The sequence below is a fragment of the Spermophilus citellus genome (assembly GCF_964194105.1).
Source record: "Spermophilus citellus genome assembly, chromosome: 5".
Taxonomy (NCBI): domain Eukaryota; kingdom Metazoa; phylum Chordata; class Mammalia; order Rodentia; family Sciuridae; genus Spermophilus; species Spermophilus citellus.
In genome coordinates this window covers 50,030,582-50,049,412 of record NC_138186.1, presented here as the reverse complement: position 1 = coordinate 50,049,412, position 18,831 = coordinate 50,030,582, and the positions used below count along the sequence as shown (strand labels likewise).

General features: G+C 42.8%; 2 protein-coding genes across 2 annotated transcripts in view; one reads left to right on the top strand and one right to left on the bottom strand.

Annotated features, from left to right (window-relative positions):
- The window catches only part of RPS18 (ribosomal protein S18), a 30,316-nt gene that overhangs the window by 4,359 nt on the left and 7,126 nt on the right, over positions 1 to 18,831 (bottom strand). The window lies entirely within an intron of this gene.
- VPS52 (VPS52 subunit of GARP complex) lies at positions 84 to 17,645 on the top strand. The gene is made up of 20 exons (XM_081294349.1): positions 84 to 478; positions 1,336 to 1,420; positions 2,085 to 2,137; positions 2,313 to 2,388; positions 2,577 to 2,644; positions 2,942 to 3,117; positions 3,509 to 3,659; positions 3,890 to 3,990; positions 4,101 to 4,233; positions 4,374 to 4,431; positions 4,942 to 5,075; positions 5,501 to 5,656; positions 6,114 to 6,232; positions 6,482 to 6,605; positions 6,856 to 6,951; positions 7,070 to 7,177; positions 7,385 to 7,450; positions 16,364 to 16,475; positions 16,676 to 16,794; positions 16,982 to 17,645. Exons 1-20 carry the CDS (start codon positions 389 to 391, stop codon positions 17,126 to 17,128), a joined length of 2,172 nt encoding a protein of 723 aa, XP_081150475.1. The 5' UTR covers positions 84 to 388; the 3' UTR covers positions 17,129 to 17,645.

The window sequence follows — 18,831 nt, the reverse complement described above, 5'->3', positions numbered from 1 at the left end:
AGAGAGCGGAAGTTACGTAATAACCTTATATAGTTCTTAGACGGAAGAGGCGGAGCAATATAGAAGAAGCACTTCCGGACACTGCTTCAGCGGGAGTTGACTTCTGAGAGTCTGGATTGGGTACCACAACTTCCGGTGTGGCCTTTCCAGGCGTAAAGTTCCTGAATATAAAAGCAGAGAAAGTTCCGGCGCGAGACTGTGCTCAAGATTTCCAAATTTTCTCTTCGCGCTTGAGTGGTCAGAGCTGAAAGGGGAAGACTGAAGCCATACAATCTAACTCAAATACCTGGGAACCATTTTGTGCTTTGCAAGACACTCTGGGACTTGTAGTTCTGCTTCGGAACGGCCTCACTGGGACTGACAGCTGCCGGAAGTGAGGCTGCGGGGAATGGCCGCCGCGGCGACCATGGCGGCAGCTGCCCGGGAGATGGTGTTGCGGGCTGGGACCTTAGATATGGAGGAAGAGGAGGGCCCGCTGGTGAGAGCGCGGGGCTGTTGGTCCTCCGTAGTCTCGTCCGGTCGTCCTCGTGTCCGAAAGATCTGGGTCGAGTTTAAGCCCAAGGGTTGGAGCTTGCCTGCCACCGGTGATGCTATGTGTTTGGCTCCTCATACCCATCCTTGGGATAGGACCCGAGCCTCAGTGGGGACCAGGATGGCTGGAACTCAGGTTCCAGGAGCACAGTCTCAATTTCGCATTCATTCATATATATATATATAATTTTTTTTTCTTTTGTAGAATAGTGAAACAATCTAGTATAAAGCTTAAGAACATAGCCTCTGCAGCCAGACTGCCTGGGTTCTAATTCCACCCTCTGCTACTTAGACACTATGTGTTCTTGGGCAAATTAACCATGCTCTCTGCCATCACCTTCCATCACTTCTCCATAAAGTGGAGAAAATAAGAGGACTTACCAAATAGGTAGTCGTTAGGATTAGATGAATAAGTATGTGTAAGACTGCACCTAGTGTACAGGTGAACATTATGTGCTGACAATTCTAGGAAGTCTGGGGTTCCCCAGAGGTATGATAGAACTGGTGAGATATCACGAGTTTGATGGTACTAAAGTGAAATGCAAGTTTTGCTCATTCCTCTGCGATTTCTATTTTTCCTGATTTTGGACACCTCCACTGTCTTCATGGGTTGCCTATTTTTTTTTTTTTTTGGTACCCTTTAGCCCAAAGGAGAGTACATTGTAAAAATTAGAAGTTCTTGATTTAGTACTTACGGTTTCCCACTAAAAACACCCTCCCTTCACTTAAAGGATTAGGGAGATCCAATTATATTTTGTTCTCCTCTCTCCTGTATCCCCTTCTCATTATTGTATCCCTTCCCAGGGGGGTAGTCCTGGGCTTCAGGAGACACTGCAACTTGGGGAGTTGGATATCACCTCTGATGAGTTCATCCTGGATGAAGTAGATGGTAAGTAATGGCATAGGGTAGGATCAGAGTTCGCTAGTTCCTCTTATCCTCTGGGAATATGTTACAGGACTTCCCTGTGTCTAGTAGATGAGCCCTGGTACCAAACCCTATACATACTATGTTTTTTCCTGTATATGCATACCTATAAATTAAGCATAGTGAAATATTAACAATAACTAATGATAGAGCAATTGTAACTATGTTGTAATAAAATCACCAGCTTCACTCTCTTGCATTTTGGGGCCTTCACTTAGTAAAATAAAGGTTATTTGAATGTAGTACTTCCATAAATAGACAATTGATCTGATAATTGATAAGGCTATTAAGTAACTATGTGGCTGGTAGCATATATAGCATGGATATGCTGGACAAAGGGATGATTCACATCCTGGAATAAAACAGGATGGCACAAGATTTCATTAAGTTACTCAGAATGGCATACAATTTAAAATTTATGAATTGTTTATTTCTGAAATTTTCTATTTGGGTTCATGGTTGACCACAAGAAACTGAAATAGCAGAAAGTGAAACTATCTGAGAGGATTATACCTGTAATCTGAGAGGCATAGGGTTAGAAGCAATAGTACAGGGACTGATGTTCTGATGCTCAACGTGGGGAGAAGAAGCTGTGGCGCTGGACCTTATGATAAACTTCTATTTCCAGTTCACATTCAGGCAAATCTGGAGGATGAGTTAGTGAAGGAAGCTCTCAAAACGGTGAGCGTCTACACTATTAATCTTTCCCTTCCCTCTTCGCTCCCCCAAAGAAGAAAATAATCTCTTGCTCTTACAATATCACCTTGGTGTCTTACCCTCTTGTCCTTTTCTGATTCTGTTCTGTTGTCCCTTCACTGTGATTTCTTCCTGACCTGTCATATTTATGTTCTCCCAGGGTGTGGATCTACGCCACTACTCAAAGCAGGTTGAACTGGAGCTGCAACAGATTGAGCAGAAATCCATTCGGGATTGTATCCTCCAGCAAAGGGAAAAGACATTGTTATTGACTTGGGGATTTTGTGGGTGTGGTGCAGACTGCCCAGCTGTGGCTGACATTTTCTTTCTGAGGTTTTCAGTTACTTCAGGGAGAAATTGGAGATGTACCACAGGTCTGAGGATCTCTATCTTCACTGTGAGGCCCTTGACTTTTGTGGATTAGATATCCAAGAGAGTGAGAATATAGCATCTCTGCACAACCAGATCACAGCCTGTGATGCTGTCCTGGAGGTTAGTAACCTTCGCCTGTGACCTCTTATAACTCTGAACCTGATTATGGTCTCTCGTGCCATTCTTTAGATCATTATCTTCAGTGACCCCAGGTGAGGGTCACTTTCAGGATGACTTTGAATAGACTTTTTTGGTTTTACTGCTATAACTCAAGTTATTTTCCTGTGTCCTTTGGAGTATCTTCTGCCACCCTCGTGGACTGGTAGATACTAGACTATTTACCAAGAGACTCAGGTGGCCCACTTGTCCTCTACCAAACTTGTGACACTCTAGCCACATCTTATACTATCCCCTCAGCGCATGGAGCAGATGTTAGGAGCTTTTCAGAGTGACCTCAGCTCCATCAGCTCTGAGATCCGGATACTGCAGGAACAGTCAGGAGCCATGAACATTCGACTTCGAAACCGCCAGGCAGTTCGGGGGAAACTTGGGGAGCTTGTTGATGGTCTGGTGGTACCCTCTGCTCTGGTCACGTGAGTCACTGGTTTGAAAGCTCAGAATGTCTACAGCAGGTAGATGGGCCGGGGTGACCTTCCCTATTTACCACCTGAGTCTCCTGGCTCAAGTCATTCTGTTCCTCCTAGAAATTAGTGAGTAGGTTGATAGTCATTTCTAACCTCATTTTATGTTCTAGGCATCACAGATTAGGAATGATCCAAGGTTGGTCATGAAGGGAGGGGGCCCAAGGTTTAGGTGTGTATGAAGTGGAAGTCTAGGAGTAGAAACCTTTGTTGTACATACATCTAGACTATGTGAGACACTGTAAGAAGGTGGAGAGGACAGAGGCTAGATGTACTGTTTGGGTCAGGTTTAGAGACATCTGGACTTCCCTTCTAATCCATCCCACCCATCCTCCCTTCCCAGGGCAATTCTAGAGGCTCCAGTGACAGAGCCTAGATTCCTGGAACAGTTGCAGGAGCTGGATGCCAAGGCAGCTGCAGTCAGGGAGCAGGAGGCTAGAGGCACTGCAGCCTGTGCAGATGTCAGAGGTGTGCTCGATCGGCTCCGGGTCAAGGTAGGGGATACCTCAAAGGCTATTAGAACTGGCCTCCTTGGAAACATCACCTTGCCTCTTCCTGGGAGATCTCATCTTTGTTTCTCTGGGTTTCCCTGAAAATATGACAGGATACTAAGAAATATTCTCTACCCTTTGTCATATATTTAGTATTTTTCACTTTCCCTTGTTTATCTTGCACAGTAAAATGGTTACAACTTCATGCCCTGTGTTTGATTACTTGTGTCTAGGCAGTGACGAAGATCCGAGAGTTCATCCTCCAGAAGATTTATTCCTTCAGGAAACCAATGACCAACTATCAGATCCCTCAGACAGCCCTACTGAAGTACAGGTCATCACCCCAAGGAAGGGCATGGGATGGCTTCTGAACTTTTGAGTAGCCCAGTGCAGGCGTCTTTTTTGGGGAAGACAGAAAGACTGACCTATCTCTGGCCTTTACAGATTCTTTTATCAGTTCCTACTGGGCAATGAACGAGCAACAGCAAAGGAAATCAGGGATGAGTATGTGGAGACGCTGAGCAAGATCTACCTGTCTTATTACCGCTCTTACCTTGGGCGGCTCATGAAGGTGCAGGTAAGGCCAAGGAGGAAGAGGTAGTTCTGGACACATGGACTAGGAGACAGGGACAGCTCTGAGCAAGGAGGGACAGGGATTTTTTTTTTCTTGCACTATTATAAGAGATGGTTACCAGCTCTTTTATTTCTTCTCTCTAGTATGAGGAAGTCGCTGAGAAAGATGATCTAATGGGTGTGGAAGATACAGCGAAGAAAGATATCCTTGGAGCTGAGAACTCTCATGCAAGGCCTTGGGAGCATGAAACTTCTGGCTCCAGCCACCAAGGCACTGCTTCTTACTTTTTTACTGTGGGGCAAAACCTTTGAGAATGTGATGAAAGCTATGGCCTCCCTCCTAGAAAAATGTGTATAATCTTTTTTTTTTTTTTTGAAATATATATTTTTTAGTTGTAGTTGCACACAATACCTTTATTTTGTTTATTTATTTTTATGTGGTGCTGAAGATTGAACCCAGCACCTCACATGTGCTAGTCCTGCACTCTACCATTGAGCCACAACTCCAGCCCATACATCATTTTGACACCTAGTTTTGCATATTGATTCTAGAAGGTGTAGAAGCTCATTCATAGAGGTCATCTGAAATGGGGCCCCAGGCATGGAAAGAGGGATGTGTAGGCTTTGTCTGGCTGCCTGGCATCCCCAGAGGTCCTGAATCTTTGGGCACCATTGTACTCCCATTGTTTTCCCTGACTCTGACCCTTCTCACGATTCTTCTCGAAGCCATCCCTCCGTAGCAGGAACACCATCTTCACCCTGGGCACCCGTGGCTCTGTCATCTCTCCTACTGAGCTTGAGGCTCCCATCCTGGTGCCCCACACAGCCCAGCGGGGAGAGCAGAGGGTATGAGGACGAATGAGCTTCAGTTGTGAAGAGGACTCTGGGAAGGGAAGGCCAGACCTGGGGCAAAACTTCAGCCTGTGGGCCCTGTATTAATCCCCTTAGAATGGCCTTCTCCCATCCCTCTGGTCTGCTGTGATGTGAGAAGGGTTGGGAGCCATAGACTTCAGGGCATGTGGAGGGAGTGAATGGTTAAGGGGAATGACTGTTTTGAGGCAGTGGTTGAGGTGGATGCGGGAGTTACAGAAGCAGGTGAGGTGAGCACTTCCTCTTGTGTCCTGTGCCTGCCAATTTAGAGTCTTTCCCAGCCTGGACTGAGGTTGGATGGGAAGGCTCTGCTGAGTTTATCACCCAGGTTTGTTGAGTTTCCAGCTGTGTTGGTGGAGAGTCAGTGTTGGATCCATCTCTCCTTTGTCCTCCCCTCCTAGTATCCATTTGAGGCCCTCTTCCGCAGCCAGCACTATGCCCTCCTAGACAATTCCTGCCGTGAATATCTTTTCATCTGTGAATTTTTTGTGGTGTCTGGCCCAGCTGCGCACGACCTATTTCATGCTGTCATGGGCCGTACGCTCAGCATGACCCTGGTGAGATCCTTATTTCCTTGACTCTTGAACCCCTGTCTCTTCAGTCCTCATCAGCACCTGATGGGGTTATAACTCAGGTACTGACTAAAACCAGGATCCCCTTATTTTAAAATGTCTAAGCCTTATACTCAGATGTGACTTCTCATGAGAAATTCTCAAGAGTTTGGGCCTCGGATACTGTCCCTACTGCTGATTCAAAGGCAGGCAGTTGTACCCTGAAACTGAGAGGCCTCTAAATCTTGGTGCTCTGATGACTCAATCTGAGCCCTGAACTATGATAGGCTTGTGATTGAGACCCTGGTGAACAAGTGGCCAACCAAGGAAGAAGTATTTCCCTCTTAGGTCTTTCCCTGCCCAGTTCCTCATCCCCAAAGACACATGTATTTATGTGTCCATAATAAATGGGAACAACAAATTAACTAGCATTCTCTTTTAATCCTCTGCTTATTTCTAACAGAAACACCTGGAGTCCTATCTGGCTGACTGCTATGATGCCATTGCTGTTTTCCTCTGTATCCATATTGTTCTTCGGTTCCGCAACATTGCAGCAAAGAGGGATGTTCCTGCCCTGGACAGGTCACTGAGTTCTGGTTCTTGAGGCTCTGCAGATCTTGAATTCTTTGTGTGAACTTTGGGCTTCTCCTGACCTGATGTCATTGATCCTTGTTCCCATTTGTCTGCTCCAGAGGCAGCACTGCTATTTTCTGACATACCTTTCATATACACCCGGCACCCCAATATCCATTAACCTGAAGGATGCCCTATTCCCTCCCCACCCACTAACATTTCTTGCCAGCTGACCTCTGATTCTGTTTAAGCCCACAGGTACTGGGAACAGGTGCTTGCCTTACTGTGGCCACGGTTTGAGCTGATATTAGAGATGAATGTCCAGAGCGTTCGAAGCACTGACCCCCAGCGCCTTGGGGGTCTGGATACTCGGCCCCACTATGTGAGGGAGGGCAAGGGTACCAAAGAGGGTATAGAGGACAGGGCTGTAAGCTTACTGTGGGGCTGCCACTGTCACAGTTGTGGACCACACCATGTAAGGGGACAGTCTGAGTATGGTCAGACTCACAGTGGGTTGGGCACTGTTGGTAGGAGGCATTGGAGGTGGGAGCCACATGGAGGTTGGTTGATGAAAGGAGCGGGGAGGTCGTGTTGGTTGGGCTGGTGTGATTCTTCTCCCCCCTTTCTCTAAGATCACACGCCGATATGCAGAGTTTTCCTCAGCTCTTGTCAGCATCAATCAGACGATTCCCAATGAACGGACCATACAGCTGCTGGGACAGCTCCAGGTGACTTCTATAGTGCAGGAGTGACTTTCCAGCAGCAAAGCCACTGCTGTGGGGGAGCATGAAGAGGGGTTGGATGACCTTGTTGTATTGTGTCACTGTGTCCTTTTGACTTTTTCAGGTGGAGGTGGAGAATTTTGTTCTTCGAGTGGCAGCTGAGTTCTCCTCGAGGAAGGAGCAGCTTGTGTTTCTGATCAACAACTATGACATGATGCTGGGTGTGCTGATGGTAATGGATTCTCTTCCTGCCCGTTTCCCCACCCACAGAGTTTGGGTTCCCCTAGGGCTCTGTTTACTTTGGAAGGGCAGAAGGTGATGTCTGTGTGCTTGTTCCATGTTTTACTCTAGGGAGTCTGGCACAGTGTCTGAAATGTGGACCATCCTGTAGTAAAGGACTGCTCTCCCAAACTGGACTTTTCATTTTTTCTTCCTTTAGGAGCGGGCTGCAGATGACAGCAAAGAGGTGGAGAGTTTCCAGCAGCTGCTCAATGCTCGGACACAGGTGGGGGATGGGGAAAGGGAAGAGACAGTGTTGTGTGCTGTATTCAGTTTAGTGTGTGGGTTGGGGGTATGAACCTCAGGTACATAGAATTTTAATTTAAACTTCTGAATTCACAGTATGTTATTGATCTATTTAATTTTTTAATTTTTTGGTGGTACTGGAATAGAACCCATGGTCAGTTTACCACTGAGATACATCCTGGAACCTTGTAAATTTTTATTTTAAAATAGGGTCTTGCTGAATTTCCCAGACTGGTCTTGAATTTTTGTTCCTCCCGCCTCGGTCTCCTGTACCATAGCACCCAACTTCATCTATTTAATTTAATTAATTTACTTATTTAATGATATGAACAACTACAAATTCATCACATAATCCAACAAATCTTGGCAAAAATCAATATCAAAATTTGAATTCCTCTTCACCCCACCCCCTACTTCTTATGCAGAGGTATCAGATATAACCTAAGTGTTGTATTTAGAATTTTCTTGATTCCCACTGTTGTGTGGGTATTTCCCCCCCATGCTCTTGCTTTAGAAATAAAGTTATAAAAGAAAACTTGAAAGCAAAATAAAAATGTAGCTATATGTATGCCAAAATAATAATTATTTATATTTTTGAGTGTGATATTTATATTTTTGAGTGTGATAAAAACAGATTCACAGGGTTTGTTTTTACAGTATTTGGGTTTGAACCTAGAGGCTAATGTGTGCTAGGTAAGTGCTCTACCATTCTGCCACTGAAATACATGGCCAGGCCTTTTTTTTTTTTTTTTTTTTTTTTAGTTATACATGGAGACAATATCTTTATTTTGTTTATTTTTATTTTTATGTGGTGCTGAGGATCAAACCCAGTGCCTCACATGTGTGAGGCAAATGCTCTGCCACTAAGCTACAATCCCAGCACCCCCAGCCCTTTTTTATTTTGAGACAGAGTCTTGGTAAATTGTCTAGGCTGGCCTTGAATTCGTCTCCTCCTTTCTCAATCTGGGATTACAGGTGTCTACCACTATGCCCTGCTTGGTTATATTTTTATTTTCTTATCAATAGTTGAGGGAAATAAAATGCATGGATTTGTCTCTTTGTCTCTCTATATTTCTATCAAATATTACTTTTAAATAAGCTTCAGCTTATCTTATGTAAATTTTTAAAAGTTTAGAATGGTTGGAGCCAGGCACAGTGGCCCATGCCTGTAATGCCAGCAACCTGGGAGGCTGAGGCAGGAGAATCACAAGTTTAAGGCCAGTCTTAGCAACTTAGACTATCATAAAATAAAAAATAGAAAGAATTGGAGCGTAGTTCAGTGGTAAAACACTCCTGGGTTCAATCCCCAGTATTAAAAAAAAAAAAAAAAGTTTAGAATTGTTACATTTTATTGTTATTATAAGAGCCTTTGTAGCCTTAATACTTTTTTTTGTCTTCATGTCTATTATGTTTGATAAGAAGATAGCTCTGTCAGCTATATTTGCTAAATATTTGTCTGTTAATTTGTTTGCATTCTTTTAATCTTTTTGTGTTTTCTTCTTTTTTTAAAAAAATATTTATTTCTAAGTTTTAGGTGGACACAGTATCTTTATTTTACATTTACATGGTGCTAAGGATCGAACCCAGTGCCTCATGCATGCTAGGCGAGCACTCTACCTCTGAGCCACAACCCCAGCCTCTTTTTGTGTTTTCACATGTTAAGTATCTTTTGTGAATAACATATAGCTGGAAGTTTTAAAAAATTCAGTGGGATTAACTCTGCCTTTTAACTTATGATTTAAATTCATTTATGTTTATTGGGATTGATGTTACATTTAGACTTTTATTTATCATCTTTATTTTTCTGTTTGTCCAGTGTCTTCATCTTGCCTAAGTTCTTACTACATTATTTTTTCACTAATTTTGTTCTCTATTCTTTTAGAATTGTTCTTTAAAATATACCCTGCATGCTGGGCACAGTGGCACACACCTGTAATCCCAGTGGCTCAGGAGGCTGAGGCAGGAAGATTGCAAATTCAAAGCCAGCAATTTAGCAAGGCTCTAAGCAACTCACTGAGACCCTATCTCTAAATAAAATATAAAAAAGGACTGGGGATGTGACTCAGTGGTTAAGCACCCCTGGTGCTTTTTGGTACCAATCCCTGGTACCAAAAAAAAAAAAAAAAAAAAAAAAGAAATGGGCTAGGGATATGGCTCAGTTGGTAGAGTCTTTGCCTTGCATGCACAAGGTCATGGGTTCAATCCCCAGCAACACACGCGCACACACACACAAATTTACCTTGCATTTAGCTTAACACCTAAACTTCATATTAAATGCTCTCTAAAATAATATATAGACATACAGTGTATATATAATATATAATAATATATAGACATTTTAGCTGGGCACAGTAGTGCATGCCTGTAATCCCAGTGATGCAGGAGGCTAAGACAGGAGGATTATAAGTTCAAGACCAACCTGAGCAACTTAGTGAGGCCAATACTAAGCAATTTAGTAAGACACTGCCTCAGAATAAAAAATGAAAAGGGCTGGGATGTGGCTCAATGGTTAAGCACCTCTGGGTTTTATCCCTGGTACCAAAAAAAATTTTAAATTCTTTACTCTTCCAGTCACTTCTCTTCTGCCTTCCATTGCCAATTATTGACCAGTATTTTATTTCTATTCTAGCTTTAATTTTTGTATTTTATTTTTTTTTAAGAGAGAGAGAATTTTTTTAATATTTATTTTTCAGTTTTCGATGGACACAACACCTTTATTTTTTTTTAATTTTTATGTGGTGCTGAGGATTGAACCCAGTGCCCCGTGAATGCCATTGAGCACATTACCGCTTGAGCCACATCCCCAGCCCAAATTTTTGTATTTTATACTAGTAATATTTAGATATTCATGTGTATGTTTCAGTTTTTCTTCTTCTTCTTTTTTTTTTTTTTTTTTTTTTTGATGGTACTAGGGCTTGAACCCAGGGGTGTTCCACCACTAAGCTATACTCCCAGCCACCCCTTTTTTGTTTGTTTGTTTGTTTTAGTTGTTGATAGACCTTTATTTTATTTATTTATTTATTTATATGTGGTGCTGAGAATTGAACCCAGTGCCTCACATATGCTAGGCAAGCACTTTACTGCTGAGCTACAACCCCAGCCTATCCCCCCAGCCCTTTTTATTTTTATTTTGAGACAGGGTCTCACCATGTTGCTGAGGCTGGCCTCAAACTTGCAATCCTCCTGCCTCAGCATCCTGAGTTGCTGGGATTACAGGTGTGTGCCACCATGCCCAGTGTTACTATTTCTTCTTAAAATAAAAGATTTTTCTGTGGGTATCATTTTTCTTCTTCCTGAAGTAGATCTTTTAAAAGTTCCTTTATTGGAAATTTGTTAATGGTAAACCTTGTTTTTGTACTTATATAAATGTCTGTATTTCATCTTTGTTAGGGAAAGATTTTTGCTAGTTTACTGTCAGATTCTAAGTTAACAGTTGTTTTCTCTCAACACTCAGAAGATGTTGTCCATTGTCTTCTGGCTTACATCATTGCTGCAGAGAAACCATGTTTTTCTTTGTAGGCAATCTGTTGTCTCTGCTTTGAAAGTTCTTTTTTCATTGGTATTCTGAAGTTTAACTACAGTATGTCTTGATGTGGCTTCTTGTATCTTTGAATTTATGTTTTTTGGGGTTTTTTTTATATTTATTTTTTTAGTTGTAGTTGGACACAATACCTTTATTCCATTCATTTATTTTTATGTGGTGCTGAGGATTGAACCCAGGGCCCTGCACATGCTAGGTGAGTGCTCTACCGCTGAGCCACAATCCTAGCCCCAAATTTATGTTTTTAAATTTATTCAGAAATTCATAATATCTTTTGAAAGATATCCTGCATCCTTTCCTTTTTTTCTCTTCCTGGGAATCTGATTAGTTCTAGGTTAGATTTCCAAGTCTGTTCCCTTTTTTATAAGCATGTAATTGGATAAGAAAGGAAACATTTATACTCACTGGAACAGTTATTATGATCAGAGGGAATGTCAGCTCACCTTCACATTGAGGTACTATTGGATTTGCTAGGCAGGTTGGTCAACTCTCCATCACTGTACCAAGATGAAACAATTAACTTATGAGGACAGAAGTTTTTTTTTTCCCATCTTTTTGGGAGACTGCAGCAGGAGGATCACAGGTTTGAAGTCAGCCCCAGCCACTTAGCAAGACCCTATCTCAAAATAAAAAGTAAGCCAGGTATGTTGGTGCACACCTGTAATCCCAGCAGCTCAGGAGGCAGAGGCAGGAGGATCCACAAGTTTAAAGACAGGCTCAGCAACTTAGCAAGATCCTGTCTGTTTCTAAATAAAAAAGAAAAAGGGCTGGGGATCTGGCTCAGTGGTTAACATCCCTGGGTTCAATCCCTGGCACCAAAGTAAATAAATAAATAAATAAAATAAAAAATAAAAAGGGCTGGGGATGCAGCTCAGTAGTAGGTTGCTTACCTAGCAAGTGCTAGGTTCTGGGTTCAATCCCTAGTATCACCAAAAAAGTTAAGAGCCAGACATGGTGATGCATGCCTGTAATCCCAGTAATTTGAGAGATGGGTAAGGAGGATCATAAATTCAAGGCCACCCTCAGCAACATAATGAACCCTGTCTCAAAACTAAAGAAATGATTCAGTGGTAGATCGCCCTATGTTAAATCCCAACACCAAAATTAAAAAAAAAAAAAAAAGATTTATTTTGATTCACAATTTTGGAGGTTCCAGTCTCTGACTGATTAACCCTGTTAATTTGGGGCTTGTGGTGAGGCTCATCATGGCAGAAGCACATGACTCTACCTCATGGCCAGGAAGCAAAAAAAAAAAAAAAGAGAGAGAGAGAGAGAGAGAGAGAGAGAGAGAGAGAGAGAGAGATAGAAAGAGCCCAGAGTCCCACAGTTCCCTTGCAGGGCATGTCCCTAATGATCTAAAGACTTCCCACCAGGCCCCAGCTCTTAAACATTCACCACCTCCCAATAGTGCCATCCTGGAGACAAAGCCTTTAACATATACACATGGACCTTTTGGGGACATACACAGTCCACACTGTAGCACTGGGTATGGGAGCCAGCTGCCATCTATGCTCCCTGTCTTTTGGTTGTCATCTGTTTGGTACTTTGTAGGAAAGCCTAAGTCCAGTGCCCTGTTTCCCTCTGGCCAATCCTCTGCTACCAAATATTCTCTTTTGCTGAACAGAAAGTTTAAAGTTTATCCAAGTCTGGACAAATAGAAAGTACTGTCCAATAAAATACAATGCATGCCATATTGTCAGCCACCTCAAGTAACTTAAAATTTTCTAGTTGCCATATTAAAAAAAGCTAGGGGCTGGGAATATAGCTCAGTGGCAAAGTACCTACTAGCATGCACAAAGCTTTGGGTTTGATCCAGTACTGGGGATTGAACTCAGGGGCAACCACTGAGCCACATCCCCAGCCCTATTTTGTATTTTATTTAGTGAAAGGGTCTTGCTGAGTTGCTTAGTACCTCACTTTTGCCGAGGCTGGATTTGAACTCATGATTCCCAGCATGGCAAAAAAATAAAAACATGAAAAAAAAAAAAGAAAGAAAGAAGGTGAAATGAATTTAGTAACCTTTTATTTTAACCACTCTAATCAAAATATCATTTCAACCTATAATCAGTTAAAAAATGTAATAATATGTTTAAATTTTTTCCCAGTACAAAGTCTCCAAAACCTGGTACATATTTTATGCTTATTACTTGTTTTAATTCAGATTTCCCATGCTTTGTAAAATAAGTGGCTTGTGATTTGTGGACTTGTCACAAGTTAGCTCATTTTTTCTTTGCAGCCCACTTCCTGGGTCTTATACTATTATAATGTTGAGAGAGAATAATTGCATTTAGGCAATGATATAGGTTGAATTTTGTTATTTAATCTATGTCCAAAATCACATCGTAAATAATGATGGCTTAATTACAGAAAGATTCTTTCTTGAAGTCTGTCTCCCTAAGTCTCACATTAGTTACCTGGCAACCCTCAGTGGATATAAATGGATATTTTGAGGGAAGAGTGGAAAAGATACAAGTAATGTATTTTTAAATGGGCTAGTAGTTTCATCTGTTCATATCTTAGCTCTCTGGGATTTTTCTTATTGTTATTGTTTGGTATGTTGTTGGGTGCTGGGGATCAAACCTAGGGTCATAGGCATACTTACCATTGAGCTACAGCCCTAACTACCACCCAATCCCCCCTTTATTTATTTATTTAATATTGGTTGGTACTGGTAATTGAACCTGGGGTCCTCTACTACTGAGCTACATCCCCAACCCTTTTTATTTTTTATTTTTTTGTTTTGGTGATGCTGGGGATCAAACCTTGGAGATTGAACCCAGGGCCTCACACATGCCAGGCAGGTGCTCTAGCACTGAGCCATATCCCAAGCCCTTATTTTTTATTTTGAGACAGGATCTCACTGAGTTGATGAGGCTGGCCTTGAATTTGCAGTTCTCATGCTTCAGCCTCCTAAGTCACTGAGATTACAGGTGTGCCCCACTGTGCTCTTCCATCTCCCTCTTTCTCTTAAAAGGGTCTTGCTCTGTTGCCCAGGTTGGCCTTAAACTTCTAGGTTATTTTCCCCAGTAGTTGAGACTATATAGTTGCATTCTACCATGACTAGGTTTTTTTTTTTTTTAGGTTTTTAAAATTTGTTTTTTTTTTTTTTTTTTATTTATCTCCTGTTTTAATTCCCTTCTATTTATTTATTTATTTATTTACTTACTTACTTACTTACTTACTTACTTACTTACTTAGCAGGAGGTACTGGGGCTTAAACTCAGGGGCACTCAACCACTGAGCCACATCCCCATCCTTATTTTGTGTTTTATTTAGAGACAGGGTCTCGCTGAGTTGCTCAGTGCCTCATTTTTTTTTTAATTTAACTTTTTATTGTGGAAAACTTCAAATGTATATGTTTATAGGATAGCACAATGAACCCTCAAATACCTCCACTGATCTTCACCCAATAACAACTCACCAGCAGTTTTATTGTACTGATATCCAATCCTCATCCTCCTTCTCTACTCCTACTTATTTTGAATTAATCTTATATATCATTACCACTTCATCACTATCAGAATATGTCCTCACATATGTCCTTACAGGTGTGTGCCAGGTATGATGGCACACAACTGTAAATCCAGCTATTCAGGAGGCTGAGGGAAGAGGAAAAAGTTTGAGGCTAGCCTCAGCAACTTAGAAAGACCCTGTCTCAAAATGAAATTTAAAAAGGGTTGGAGATGGAGCTATTGGTAAAATACTTCACGCAGAGGCCCTGGGTTCAATCCCTGTACCTCAAAAAAATAAAAAAATAAAATGTCTGCATAAAGTAGTATTCAGATTCACCAGTTATAAATGATATTCATGGTTCATATCAGGGCAATTGCAAGACACAAATATGCCTTTTTAAAAATCTATAGATTTCTATCTTTGCCCCTACTCCTCCACAACTTATTTGTGGAGGAAACTGAGTTGTTGAGTCATTTGTCATGTAGACTGACGTATGGTCTAGAATTTGCTGATTGAATTTCATGGTGTGGTTAAACTTCCTCTATCTGTGTATTTCCCATAAATATGTAGTTAGATGGAAAGGCTTGATCAGATTTCAGTTAGATTTTTAATAAGAATATTTAAGAGGTACTGGTATGTGCTTCCATCAAGGACCCTGTAATGTCATCTTGACTCTCTTCTTGTGATGTCAATAGCTATCAGTTTTCACTGCCTAGGCCCATTAGTTAAATTTCTATATGTTTTGCTGTCTCAAAAATTTCCTGCTCCTTGTCTGTGCTGCATTCTGAGTCATTTCTTCAATTATAAATTCCATATCAGTGTGTCATTCTTCAGTTATAGCTGGTCTGCTGTTTAACCTGTTGATTTTTAAAATTAATTCTTCATTTCTAAAAAAAAATTCCACTTTTTCAAATCTGACAATTCCTAGTTGAGTTCTTATTAATTTTTCATCTTTATGTCTGCATCCTTATATTTAAAAATTTCATTTTTGAATATTCAGCTGAGCCAAGTGTGTTGGCATAGACCTATAATCCCAGTGACTCAGGAGGCTGAAGCAGGAGTATCCGCAAGTTCAAAGCCAACCTCTGCAACTCAGTGAGGCCCTATGCAAATTAGTGAGACCCTGTCTCAAAAAAATAAATAAATAAATAAAAAGGACTGAGGATGTTGCTCAGTGGTTAAGCACCCCTGGGTTCAATCCCAGTACCAAAAAAACAAAACAAAACAAAAAAAAAAACCACATCCAACTGCTATGTACCTGACAGTTCTACCCCAGCTGCCTGGTCGTCTAATTCCACTGTTATTGTGTTTGTTGACTTTTTTGAGAGCTTGCCTCCATATATATGTGATGATCTTCAAGTTCATTGTTTGACCTTAATCAGTGGGAGTCATATGGGTCTGCATTAGGATTGAGAATATTTTCCTCTGAAAAGGATTTGCCTCTGCTTTTGCAATAGCTCAAAGATGCATCCATCTGGATCTACATTGGTGCCTCTTTGAGGCTCTCACAAGACACCCAGGCCCAGCTTCCCCACCTGAAGTTGGTGTCAGGTTCAGTTTCCAGATATTAAAGGAGCCGTGGCTGTTTGCCTTCTAGTGGCCCTGCCTCTCCCAACTACCCACCCACTTGGACTCCAGCCTTGACTAATTCCTTGTTGCTCTGCTTCCAGCTTAAGTTTAATTTAGTTTAGAGTTTTTTTGTTTTTGTTTTTAAAGAGGAGAATTCTTGGAGATTTCCCCTACTCTTATGAGACCATCAATATCTGAAAATGTGTGACCTTTCTAGAGTTTAGTTGTTCTGCTGTGTCTAAGCACTTAGCCATGATGCCAGAACTGGGAAAATCTACTGACACCAGAACACTGGACCCTGTGTGTATGCTTGCCTGTCTGTCTCTCCAGGAATTCATTGAAGAGTTGCTGTCTCCTCCTTTTGGAGGTCTGGTGGCATTTGTAAAGGAGGCTGAGGCTCTGATTGAGCGTGGACAGGCTGAGAGACTTCGAGGTGAAGAAGGTAAGAGAATAATGTGTTAATGATGCATTCAGTGATAAGGTGAGTAAGAAGAATGAGCAGAGCAGGAGAGGTCAGGTTGGAAGAACACCAGGAAAGTGGGGTTGATGAGGAGGACAGCTTGCCTTGGGGAGGACTTTGTGGGGTGGAACTTCTCCTGGCCTGGTCTCTCTCTGCACTCTCTCTTTCTTCCCTGCCATCAGCCCGGGTAACTCAGCTGATTCGTGGCTTTGGTAGTTCCTGGAAATCATCAGTGGAGTCTCTGAGTCAGGATGTAATGCGCAGTTTCACCAACTTCAGAAATGGAACCAGTATCATTCAGGTAACGTGCTCCCTTCCCCCATTGCTGATTATTTCCCCCTCTTTTCCCTGGGCTCGGTATCATCTAAATAACCTCTGTTTTTAACTACTACCCGTGCCTAAAGATCTGGATGCGTCCAAACGTGATTCCTATCATAATCATTAGCACCACCCCACAGCCTGATTCCTCTGTGACTTTTTCTGACCAGGGAGCCCTGACTCAGCTGATCCAGCTCTATCATCGCTTCCACCGTGTGCTGTCCCAGCCCCAGCTCCGAGCTCTCCCTGCCAGAGCTGAGCTTATCAACATTCACCACCTTATGGTGGAACTCAAGAAGCACAAGCCCAATTTCTGATATGCCGAGATCGACACTGAGACCTGCCAGTCCTCTCCATGGATTTCTGCACCCCATCTCGTACCCTGCATCACCTGGGTCCCCCTTCTAGTTTTGCCAGTGCCTCACCCAATCTCCATTGCCAGGACTCTGCCTCAACAGGATCAGCCCTCGAATCTCCCAGCATCTTCAGGTTTCCCCAAACCACTTCCTTTTGGCTTCAATAATGGTCTTTATCATTTCTCCAGTCTTGTCACCCTCCTCTCACACACCCAAGGCTCCTCTCTTCCTCTGGTTAAAACTTTACTGCCTCAACCTCTGGTTCACTTAACTGGAATCCTATGGTGTGAAGCCTGAACTCTTGGAATTGGTGACCAGGGATAACTGCCTCCAAGTCATTGATTTTTGTTTGACTCAAAGTAATTTCTGTAACATCTTGGCCTAAGGTCTCAGCAACTTGAACACTAAACCAGCCCTTCCCGGCTTGAGAATCACTCCAAGGTCAGTCTGCAGAAAACAATAAATATTTAATATGACATAGCACTCCTCCCTCATTTCCTTTCTCCTTCCTTCTGGATCTTTCCTCCAGAGTCACCTTTCCTGCCAGAGTACTTCCAGGGATTATATCTTTCTGGTGGGTATCTAGAAAGAAGGGGCAGGGACAGTAACCTCTAGCCTATAGCTACTTCAGGCCAAACAGGAGGTTGTGTTGTTCAGGGAGGGGATGTTTCCCAAGTAACCAATCTGATGGAAGAAGGTGGTCTCTGGTTAAAATGGTAGAAGCCTCAACAGCTGGGAGCATGACCGTGCAGCTTCTGGCACTGTCCTGAGGGCTACCTTGGGAAAAATCCCAAAATAACTCTGGGATTGTGCCCTCTCCCTCTCAGCCCGCAATATCTCTGCTTGTGACTATCATAGCCCTTTATTGGAGGGCAGCACCTGCACCCATACCCACATCCACACCTTTGGGCCAGGAATAGACCAGGTTCTCAATTTATTCATATCCTCATTTCTATGTTTGACTCGGAGCCTCCTGCGCTCCGGCTTACACCTCATTTGAACTCAGACTCGACTAGAGACACATGAGCGCCTTTAAGCCTAAGGGAACATATGCTGCCCAGAAAAAAAATGGTAATTTGGGGACGTTTTCTCTGTTCTCTCTGCCCGAAATCATTCCCTCCTCAAGTCCCTGGTGGTCCTTCCTTAGGGTCCTCGGATGCAGGCCTCGCTCTCCAAGGAGCCCGTGTCTTGGCTGAGTGGCGCATCAGCGGTGGGCAGTGGCAGATCCCTGCCAGTGGGTTCGAATTGCCAATTGCCGTGGAGAGGGGGCGGGGCAGGGGGCACTGGAGTCCATGTCTCTGTTCCCGCATTTTTAGGATTCCACCCTATCCGAGAGCAGCCTTTGGTTGATTTTGGAAACTATCTCAGAGCTTCTGCCTTGCCTCTTTGAGAATCTTCAAGCCCAGAGGCACTGAGAAGGACAAAGGGTGGGTGGAGAAAGAGGGGATAGTCTGATGGGGACTCCTGATTGGTCTGAACGCTCTGAGGGCGGCGCCAGAATTGTGTTCTTAACTGACCTCGCCCGCCATACCTCGGCTTTGCCTCCTACCTTGACGTAGTTTCAGGTTTACCCTGTGTGACTAGCCGGCAGAAATCCTCTGCTCCTCCCCCTCTCTTGTCCTGCCTTGTCCACCTCCGCCACTCCCTTCTAGGTTTCAGTCTTG

What these genes read in the sequence shown, in the direction of transcription:
- VPS52 (XM_081294349.1), top strand. Translation starts at nt 389, where the DNA reads ATGGCCGCCGCGGCGACCATGGCGGCAGCTGCCCGGGAGATGGTGTTG. An exon ending in TCGATCGGCTCCGGGTCAAG is followed by an intron (nt 3,660 to 3,889) that starts GTAGGGGATACC and finishes ACTTGTGTCTAG; the next exon opens with GCAGTGACGAAGATCCGAGA. An exon ending in GTACGCTCAGCATGACCCTG is followed by an intron (nt 5,657 to 6,113) that starts GTGAGATCCTTA and finishes TATTTCTAACAG; the next exon opens with AAACACCTGGAGTCCTATCT.